Raw genomic sequence first — 10,778 nt, 5'->3', positions numbered from 1 at the left:
GTATCTCCCCTTTAGCTATACGCTAATTACATTTGCCAAAATTAGCAGCTTGTGATGTGGACACATTGCGAGCTTGTAGTTCTGCTCATTTTCTTTGAATGTTCGCCCCCAGAATGATAGGTTCAAGTGCATGGTTATAACTTAAGGTTTGATGCCTCTAAAGTTGATTCAAATGTGTGAGTGTAATGGACTGCACTGCAGTCAAAACATCACAATGTTTTCACCCCTTTTTACATTATAAATGATAAAGTTCTGATTCTAATGGAGTGCTTCATAAATTCTGCAGTGCCAGTATTAGCAAAAAAGCAACCTACTGGTATATGTTAAGCCTATAATCAAGATTCGGTTGATTAACATAACCACTGTTTGTATAGACTTCATAATATATCATGTAATTTGAAAATGGCTTTTCAAAACAACACCACACACAAATGTTCTTGGGCACTCTGAGGAATATGACAATTATTGTCAAGAAAGGGGACTGGAACATTGATTGAACTTTCACCAAGTTTCCTTAAAACCATTAAGATGCATATGAATATAATTAAATACCAATGTCTGCAGTCTGACCACTACTTTTTTTTTCCAGTGAGGCTTTTCCTGTTGTACCTGCAGAGGGCCAGGCTGGTGGAATCTCCCCATGCAAGCAGCCTGGGTTATCTAATTACACATCATCTCTGCCAATTACAGTGTTACATCACACCCTTAAATGGGGTCGCCCTTTTAATCATTCATGATCGGTTTCCATCCTGATCATGTCCACACAGTGCAAATGCTCAGTGTTCATTTAAGCCATTTGTAATGGGCCTACAAAAAAACATACACAACCCAGACCTTTGATTAAAGCGAGTTATGGTGGAAGAATTCTATACATTTTGCCTTGGATCAGGATTTAATTCCTATATGTCTCATTTCGAGTCAAATGGCCTTATATTCTAAAAAAAATTCTGGCGTGGTCTAAAAAGCCTATATATTATTCCGTGACTTCCGTCTGTATTGTATTTATTAAAGGTATAGGCCTACATATTTAGCAGAGTAGGCCTCGCCTCGGCTCGTATTTATAGCTATTGTTGTGAAGTGAATGCAGAGCGAACGTCACAAAACACATGCTCCGGCTGTTTTAAATGAAGGGTATACCTCGGTATAACCCATTTTAACAGTGGAATGAGTGGATGCGCTTGGAAAATCGCGCGGCCGCAGGGCGCGAGCAGGGAAGGATGATAATTATTAGGCTTTAGCCTAAACTGCGCGCTGTTTATTTTGGTCCTATTAAGATACCTAATAGAGAGGATATTTAAAGGTAAATAGATATGCCTATACGTTTCACCCTTGGAAGAGCACATTAAACACTAGCTCTGGTCCATAGCCTTTATACTGCTTCGATTCGTAGAAGGCTATGGACCAGAGCTAATTTTCTAGTTAAACACATGCAACTATGCAAGTGAATCGGGGAAGGTGCCAGGTAGGTCAATGCGTGTTTTGAAAACAGAAGTGAAAACAAAACTAAACAAATTGGTTGTGTGGAGCGAGCGAGAGAGAGAGAGAGAGAGAGAGAATAATAATAATGTCTCAGCTTTTTTCTTTTCTTTAATTTCTTGGTTCGTTTAAAATCGATTGTATATGGTATAATTTAAACATTACCCTGTGATCTCATTTTTGACCCTTTGTTTGTCTGAAGAAAGGCTCGTTTTCTGCTAAACATGTTTCCCTCTCTAGAAACGTTGAGTCCATGTTGCATGGTTTTCTGCAGCGGTCTGTCACATTCTTGTGTGTAAACGCCATTGTTATTCCATTTAGGCCTATCTTAATCTCGCAGCCATTATTTACTTATCTGTAAACTAACTATATAGGCTCAGTTACACCTCTCTGTAGGACGTTACTTTTTTGTCTTCCGATGAACATAATAATATGTTGGAAATGGCCGCAGTTTGTTTAGTTTTTCCCCCACATAACGAACAAATATTCGCAATAATAAGTCATCAATCCATGCATAAATTGCGTAAAATCCGAGTTGGATCTTTGGGTCCATTTGGTTACATTTCTCTACCCCCCCCCCCCCCCCCCCCATTTCGCATGTCTGACAACCCTATTTTATATACAACCTTATTATTATATGCGGCACGATTGTTTAAAAAAAGGGGGGGGGGGGGGGGCACTGAGGACTGTACTATATTGTATATGCCTATTCAATTCGGGCTGCCGACTTGGCAGATCTTTTCATCTTTAAGGTCAATTAATTTGGGTCTGAGCTGTCATTCCATCTGACCTGTGCTGCCATGGAATCATAACGCAATAACTGAACTGACTGACCGCTGCGCTGCAGTGAAAATAAACTTACTGGACCCACAGTGTGCAGTGCAGAGCGGAACACATAGCCTCTCTCTATCCAAACCAACCAACCGCTCGTTTAAATCAATGCTTCAGTTTGTTGTGGCTTTCATTCAGTGTATCGCTTTGCAGGTGATGCCACGAGCAGATAAGGAGGTCGCCTCGCCGATCCCCCCAACACGCCGTCTAGACTATAGACGTTTATGTGACTTGTTTAAAACCAGTGAAACTGGACTGAACACCATAGTTCACATTCACAAGCACAAACTTAAATGACCATCGGCTTATCTGGTCATATATAACTGGAGGCGCAAAGCACAGCAGCACAAGATCCGCATGCAGCGATAAGACAGCGATAGACCTGCAGGTCTATTCAACAGACAGCGTGTCATCAATGTCGATCATCAGGAATTTTGGCGTATATGCGTTAATTGGCCACGATCATTTATTTCATAATGTGTTGCTGATCATTATTAAAGCCTCATCCATTGTCTAATCCTGATACCTGAAGCCATGCTATAGCTTGATTGAATAATGACACTCTTAATTGCCATAACTAAAATAGTCATACTCAAAATTAATATCTACATTAAGATTTGGTCCATCTAAATTGCTTTTTTATATAAGAGCACAGCAATTAATGCATTAATTGCGTTCCTTAAACATTTCGGATATCTGGCTGAACACAATTTAATCGACGTGAATTAACATCGAAGACAATCAAAATGGGCACTCATGAAATTATTATAATGTGTTAAATCCGATTCTCGCCCTCTGGACTGCAGTGTTCATGAATGAAGACATGTCATGTATTCAGCTGTTTATTTCCATCAGTTAATAATCCCTTTATGAATCGCTTTCCTGACAATAAATAATATAACAATAACTTACTTTTTTTGTTCGAGAAGCTCAAACAATCTGTCTTCGTTGCCCATAAGATAAAATATTTTACAACACGAGTTAATCTGCGGACATATCATGCTCCGACCTTTTTAAGACAAAGACAACTTTTGAGTCGCTCGGACTCGACAAAACGCAATAAATGTATCAAAAATGTTTGAAGAAACAAGACAACAAATATCATGACCACAATTAAATCGCAGAATGTCCATCTCTGTTTCCAACGTTTGCCTTTGAAGGATTGTTCTGAGAGTATAATCCCATCCAGCGGTTAAATATACATCTTCTTTTTCCCCGGATCAATTCATGCAAAGCCATCTTTCTGCTTTTTTTTTGTTTGTTTCTTTTTTGTTTTACTGGAAATTTCTCCCCCAAAAATGTCGAACTTGAACAGGCCGTATAGTTTTGGAAAAGGTCCTTGCAGGTCGGGTCGGTATAGGTAACTTGTTCATTTGCATATCCTCCGCGTTAGATAGAAAACAAGAAAGGGAAAAAAATCGATCCTCTTCTCTTTTTTTGTCTTTTTGGGCGCTGTGATGAGCCGGTCACATCATGCAGGGTTTAGGGGCGGGGGGGTACCGAGGGGGGGTCATGCTTCTGTTCGGGGGTGCCGCTGCCGGGGGTCCCGGTCCGGGGTGGTTGGGGGCGGGGGTGCGGTCCCATCACGTCTCCACCGGACTGGGGACCATACTGTTGGGAGTGTCCGGTAGCTGCGAGGACAGAGAGGTCACGTCACTGCCAGACGAGTTTCCCAGTGACCCCGATTCAGAAAAAGACACCTGAGAGGAGAGGAGAGGAGAGGAGGGGGTCAGGGGGTCAGCAGGGAGGGAGTCATAATAATATAGTAGGCCTATGCCATGAAAATATAGCCTAATATATATACTATCTGAGCCTATATGCAAATGTTACCATCGAAGGGTCCGCATGCACTGTCTGCTTGGCTTGGTTAAGCTATACCTATATAGCCTACTCTCTCAAATGGGTAACAATTGGGATTTTACTGTGTCTAAATAGTCCATACATCCTAACCTAAATGCATGCACGGAACTTGATTGTTTGCAGGATATCCAAAACTTTTGTTTTGTATATATCCAAATACTTATACCGATACCAATACCGATATCCAAAACTTTTGTTTTGGATACCATTTCTCTGCGTGTGTGTGTGTGTGTGTGTGTGTGTGTGTGTGTGTGTGTGTGTGTGTCTGAAGTGTTTGCGGAGTATGGTATGGTTGCAAAACCTGGCATATAGCATCCCTTTCTGGGGGGGAACGTTCGACAAAAATAGCAGATTTACAAACTCACTTTCAGTGAAGAGATTATAGGGTAGAGAGGCCATAGCATAGTAGGCTACAGAGCAGATGCATGGTTTAAAGATACTAACTTGTTGTATGTGAATAGACTGGAGAAGATACTGCATGCCTGATGGTGAACATGCAATAAATCCCTTGAGCAAGCTATAGCTGACCCTCTTGTGCGGGGAACCCAGGTTTGAATCCCCCGCAAAGTTACAGAGTGCATATACTTGAAAATAGCCAAGTATAGTATATCTAAACTCACGTGTCACATTATGACATATATTGTAAGTGGATCTGCTATTCATATATATATATATATATATATATATATATATATATATATATATATGAGAGAGAGAGAGCTTGACAAAATGTATAAAATACTTTTGAAACAAAAAATCTACAAAGTATGGGGGGGGGGGGGTCTGTTTTTCAGACTGGGGTCCTAATTTGGGGGTTCTTGACATGAAAAGTCAAGAATGAGTATAAGTATAGGGATTGAAAACTCATAGTCATACCAGCTGTTGGAAGGCTGGCTGGTCCAGGTCGCTCTGCAAGGCGAACTCACTGAGGGCCTTCCATGGAGGCTGGTAGGTCTGCACCTCCACCGGGTTCCCCAGCATGGTGCTCTCATGGCGGATGGGACTGCCTGCCACCAGGGGCGTCCCCGTCAGGCCCTGCAGGTTCTGAAAACCAACACCATATATCGCAGATTTCAAGATTTTTTCAACAATGTTGAAGAATAGCAGATGTACAAGCTGTGAGCTTGTAGATCTGCTATTTTTTTTAATAGCTCATATAATCCAAAATGACGCATACACGTTCCCGATTTTAACGGGTTAGAAAGGTGTCATCTATTCTTCATAAGACAACAAATGATGCCCAATTGCCCATACACATGGCTATGTGTGATTATTATTATTTTTCCCCCCAAAGAACCCTATACAGTCCATTTGGAACACCCTCAAGGAACAATGGTCCCTGAACCCCAGTTTGAGAACCTCTGGTTGGCACCAACATGTGTTCAATATCACATTCCAGACAAAATATGAATACTTAATATAAAAATATAAAATACAAATAATCCCCTAAAAGTGCTATTCTTCAAAAATACCCATACATTTTGTTAGTGTGATTTCAAAATAGTATAATAGTAAAGATGATGTTCACTATATAAAAATATATATTTATGTGCCCTGTGTGAAAATGTTTCAAAGAGAACATGAATATGGTTTGTGTGCCTTCACCCACATATTTAACTTGGGGCATCATATGAAGAGAGAGAGAGAGAGAGAGAGAGAGAGAGAGAGAGAGAGAGAGAGAGAGAGAGAGAGAGAGAGAGAGAGAGAGAGAGAGAGAGAGAAAATAAATGCCGTTTTCATGCAACTGAAGCCAAAGCAATTAACTGCAATTGATTTATTATTCAATAACATAATGCTAGATATGGACTGTCATAAGTCAGACAAATATGCTTTGTTGCAATGCAGCTATAATTAAAAACAGAATATAGGTTGGATTAAAGTTAGTAGCCTATGTTGATTGTTGCGTTGGTCTTTACCAATTCCTTTTTAACCAAACCTATAGTTTCCCGGTGTCAGGGTATACTATAGGGCCCCATGCAGCTGTTATCACTTTAGTTTACACTATATAAATATCTTTAGAAATTAGACAATCTACACACACTTATGGAGATTGGCTATTTTCATGTCCCAGTTCATGACAAAAAATAAAAAGATATCAAACGGATATAAACAAACAATAGTGGAAAGTAGGTCCTCAATGTAATCTTTCAATGCATGCTACTCCAATCTGCTTTGCAGCCTGTACTACAATTATTTAAAAACTTTTGTTACTTTGCCAAATTTAGATCATTATTGTTACAAAACCCTATGTTATTCTTAATCTATTTGAAAATAGCATCTAGATACAAGTTCACAATGGTTGCATCACCATGTGTTGTAAACTTGTGCTTGTATACCTGCTATTTTCAAAGATTATGACGTATTGTTTTTACATTCTAATAATGAGTAGGCTGCTTTTATGGCTAAAGTAACCTATATATATATATATTTTTTTTTAATGCAAATACTTTTTTACTATAGGTTTCAGGCCTTTTATATTATTACTGTGGAATTGACACTTTTACTCAAGTAAAAACATATAATAATCAGAGTATATATACTTCTTCCATGCACCACTGCACTGCACCAAACAGACATCAAACAAATATACAAAAGAGAAGGGATAATAAAAAAAATGCGCTCGGCGATGGTTGACTTACGAAGATGCTTACAGTCTTATCACTGTGCTGCATCTGGAGCTGCTTCATGAGAATGGACCTCTTCTTGTCTTTACAGCGCTTGTTCTGGAACCAGACGCGGATGACCCGCGGGGACAGGCTGGTCATTTCCACCAGCTGCTCCTTCATCAGGGCGTCGGGTCGCGGGTTGGCGTTGTAGCACGTCCGCAGCGTGTGCAGCTGCTTCTCGTTCAGCACCGTCCGCACGCGCGTCGTTTTCTCCTGCTTGTGGACGTGGTTCCGATGCGGAGCCTGCCGAACCGCCACCGGGTCTGATATAGGAGGAGATATAGAGAAAGAGAACCCGGCGTTTTAGTTTAAATGTTATAGCCATATATAGTTAAATGGCCACACACAAAATAAACAACATAAACGGAAAAGGGGAGCAGCACCGCAGCACAACGAATTATATAATAGGCTATATGCTTTTGAGTGTTTTTTAATGTTCATCATCATAGCCATCACATTATCTGCAGCCAATGGCCTCTTCTCATTTAGTAGAACAACTGTCTAAGGCTAAGCGGCTATAGGTTTGAAATTATTTTATTATTAGGCAAAGAAAATCGTTTTCAGCGAGGCCTAATCAAATCACGTTTCTACCTTTTATTTTTGTGAACCAAAGTGGCAAAAGATCTATTCTGCGTCACAATGCACAATAGCTATATGGAAAAGCAAGCAGTGCGATGTATAAAACGAGGCCAATAAATGAATATAAGAATTAGATTATTTGCATATAAGATATATAGCCTATATATAGGGCCGCGCATGTGCCTGCAGGTCGTTGAGGATATAGTTTGAATGTAGGCCAACAGTAGCCGTCGTTGCGAGTAGAATTATCCCTTTTAATCTCTGCAGGAATTCTGTGAACACTCATCCTGTATTTCTGTGGCATTCTAAATGATCCAAGTCATCTATCCTGTAGGGCAGGCCTACCTACCGCTGCATGCCGCCAGTAGTGATAACATGCAAGCCATGAATGCGATTATTCAGATAATGACAGTGAGCAGATTACTGCTAATGAGATCAATTATGAAATTAGCTGTAGCCTAAAGCAAACCACCAGCACTGTAGTGACGCTCTGGTCAAAAGAAACTGAGAACATTGTGGATTAGTGACATTTTTTGTTTAGACATTTTTTCACCGTCAACTATTATCTTATATAGGTAATATATTGTTTGTAATTATTTGGTTTGAAGTTTTTATTATTTTTAATACGACTTCGACTTTACATTCTAATAAGTTTAAAACGCGTTTTTTTAAGACACTGTGGGGCTTTTTAAATTTTTTTTATAATATTTTTTTTTTTGAAATGTTTAAGAGCATTAATAATCTCTCATAACAATGAGGCAAGGCCATATAGTAACTGAGTTCTAACAGGCCTATATACTATTGCGCTCGTTGTGTTGTGCAGAGCTAAAATAATAGCATATTTTTAGTAGCCTAATATTAATAATAACGCTATGTCAGACATACCTGATAAGTGTAATGTCCTGTTGGAGTGGATGTGGCCGGGGCTGATGGGGCTCTCCGCTCCGCTTCTCTCCAGCAGCAGGGAGTGATCGGCGCGGCACAGCAGCTCCTCTCCCCGCAGAGAGAACTCATCCCCCGGCAGCAGCTGCCTGCTGCACACCGAGCAGCGGAAGCACTCGATGTGGTACACGTTGTCCCGGGCCCGCATCACCAGGTCGCTGCTGCTGAAGCCCAGCTGGCATTTTGCGCATTTTATTCCAAACAGCCTGACCCAAAAAAATGAAGGGAGGAAAAAATTGAAGTTCAATTTAGAATGCAGGCATTTTTTTTTACGAGACGCTATATATGCAGAGCAAGATCGGAATAAGCAGAGTAGCCTATAAGCATGCAATAAACAAGGCAAATAAAAACACAAGAGTGCAGAGAGAACAGTGTAGTGCCTCGCAACATAATATCATCTCATTCTTTAAAATAATAAGAAAACACGTCAATAACAAAAATCAAGTATCAAGTCAAGCAGACTGAAACATGACTTGTTTAATTCAGCATATAGGCTATACTGCATGGGCTCATTGCATTAAATTATGTTTTTTAACAATTCATTTAACTTATTTATAGTCAAGGAATATTTGAGCGGAGATCGTCATTGTGTTTGAATTTATTTTTATTTTCTTGTTTTGTAACTGAAAATAAGGAATAGCCTCCCCCCCACAACAAAGATGTAAATATTAAGGCCTGCATATTATAGGCCCCAATTTATATTCCCAAATACATGCACCCTTGGGCCTTTTCTTTCATAACAAAACTATTTTTTGGGGGGACATATAATTCCACTTGGTCTATTAATACGTACCTTACATAATCTCTTTTGCAATAAGTCTTCCCGTCCCGGACGAAGCAAGTGCAGGTCTCGTCCAGGTATTGGCTGCACTCGGCGCACTTCAGGCAGGCTGCGTGCCACTCCAGGTCAGGGGAAACTCTCAGTATGTACTGGTCATGGATCTGACTCCCACAGCCCACACACATCGCGAATCCGGGCTTCTCTGCACCACCAGAGCAGACATTTTAACTTTAATTTGAATTTCAAGGAACCCCCAGTTTGATAAAGCATGAGGAACCCCCATAACAGAGGATGTAACTTTTAGTGTCATTTTGCACACTCTCAGAGTTATAGACATGTAAGCAGTATGGCTATACATATTACTGGACAAAAAACTGCATGATATATCGCTACTCGAAAGTCACTCTTATAAAAATAAAAAATAAAGACAGAAATTATAGCCACATTATTAATCTCATGTGGTTTTGAAGCGAACTTTTCACTCTCCTGCAGACAAATAGCCCACACTGTACAGAATCAGGCTATTTCCTATTTCATAAATAAATAAATAAAAATTACGCACGGCCTGACACCAAACATAATAGGCTATGCTATGATATTATTTTTCTATAATGTCAAACGGAACATGCAGGGCTAATCCAGGTGGTAAACAAAAAAATGTAGGCTATATGGCAGCAGCCCATTATGATAAAAGCGTAATATGCATTGGCAACACATTCCACATAGTGAAAATCACACATGACACCATCCATATACTCCCCTTTGGAACGACCGCTCCCCATATAGAATATTTCCCCACTATAAAAGCGTTTTAAAACAAACAAAATTTGTATGGCGTGATATAGCCCATATCTATTGGCAATACTTGCACTTAAAAAGCACATGCACTATACTTTTCCATATTATCCTATTCCTATATATTTTAAAAACTTGAACCCGGAATACCCCTATTCTGGGGTATCATTCGTGAATTTATAGCTATTTTTGGCGAAATTATTTGGTGCAGCCTACTAGAAAAGCAGTCCAAGTAGGCTATTCAGATCCAACTTAGATTCGTGGGTTGAGGGTTTAAGTGGTCAAAGAATGGTTCCCTTTAAACCAGCGAGGTAGGTAAACACAAATATATAACGCGTGAAATAATAGCCCATAATAAACCCACATAGGCTACACCTACACCCCCACGTATAGGACCTATATGCTATTAAAAAGCACAAACGACAACAATGCACTTACTTTTGGAATGATCGCCCATATCACCCAAGAAAGAAGGGTTGAATATAACATCCAGCATACAGGACGGGTCAGGGGAGAGGGGCATTGAGGAGGACCTGGCGCTGCTGCCTCATATCTCACTGTCCGTCCCGTCCCGAGGCTGCACTGTCCCGTACAGCTACAAGCCCCCCTGACGTCATTAGCCCGATGACGACACACCAAATAATGTCCTATTGCATCCCCTCCTCGAGTGGTAGGCTACTATACAATCAGTGCATCTTTTAGGGTAAAATGGTTCGTTGTGGGGCACGATCACGCTTTTGCATTATGGATATTTCGTTGTAATAAATCAAATGCCGTTTGGTTATTATAAGGCTGCTCTTCCCTTTCGTTTCGTCCGAGTGTTTTTGGCTGAATGAATCTCCTTTGGT

At 40.2% G+C, this 10,778-nt stretch overlaps 1 protein-coding gene across 3 annotated transcripts; it reads right to left on the bottom strand.

Moving 5' to 3' along the window:
- Positions 1-3,203: 3,203 nt before the first annotated feature.
- Positions 3,204-10,475, bottom strand: isl2b (ISL LIM homeobox 2b). Of its 3 annotated transcripts, none has more exons than XM_083759828.1 (6): positions 10,369-10,475; positions 9,148-9,337; positions 8,298-8,560; positions 6,807-7,096; positions 5,044-5,211; positions 3,204-4,007 (listed from the first exon to the last, which is right to left on the bottom strand). In XM_083759828.1, the coding sequence occupies exons 1-6, from the start codon at positions 10,451-10,453 to the stop codon at positions 3,891-3,893; spliced, it is 1,113 nt and encodes a 370-aa protein (XP_083615954.1). In that variant the 5' UTR covers positions 10,454-10,475; the 3' UTR covers positions 3,204-3,890. The 3 variants fall into 3 exon arrangements, with proteins under 3 accessions (XP_083615954.1, XP_083615955.1, XP_083615956.1); XM_083759829.1 differs by having other exon boundaries at positions 6,819-7,096; XM_083759830.1 differs by having other exon boundaries at positions 3,930-4,007; positions 5,094-5,211.
- Between the last annotated feature and the right edge of the window lie 303 nt (positions 10,476-10,778).

Source organism: Protomyctophum parallelum, assembly GCF_964188405.1.
Source record: "Protomyctophum parallelum genome assembly, chromosome: 2".
Lineage (NCBI taxonomy): Eukaryota > Metazoa > Chordata > Actinopteri > Myctophiformes > Myctophidae > Protomyctophum > Protomyctophum parallelum.
The sequence above is the reverse complement of the archived record's forward strand: the minus strand, read 5'-3'. Positions and strand labels throughout refer to the sequence as shown.

What these genes read in the sequence shown, in the direction of transcription:
- isl2b (XM_083759828.1), bottom strand. Translation starts at nt 10,453, where the DNA reads ATGCCCCTCTCCCCTGACCCGTCCTGTATGCTGGATGTTATATTCAAC. An exon ending in TATGGGCGATCATTCCAAAA is followed by an intron (nt 9,338 to 10,368) that starts GTAAGTGCATTG and finishes CTGGTGGTGCAG; the next exon opens with AGAAGCCCGGATTCGCGATG. An exon ending in AGCCAGCCTTCCAACAGCTG is followed by an intron (nt 4,008 to 5,043) that starts GTATGACTATGA and finishes CTCTCCTCTCAG; the next exon opens with GTGTCTTTTTCTGAATCGGG.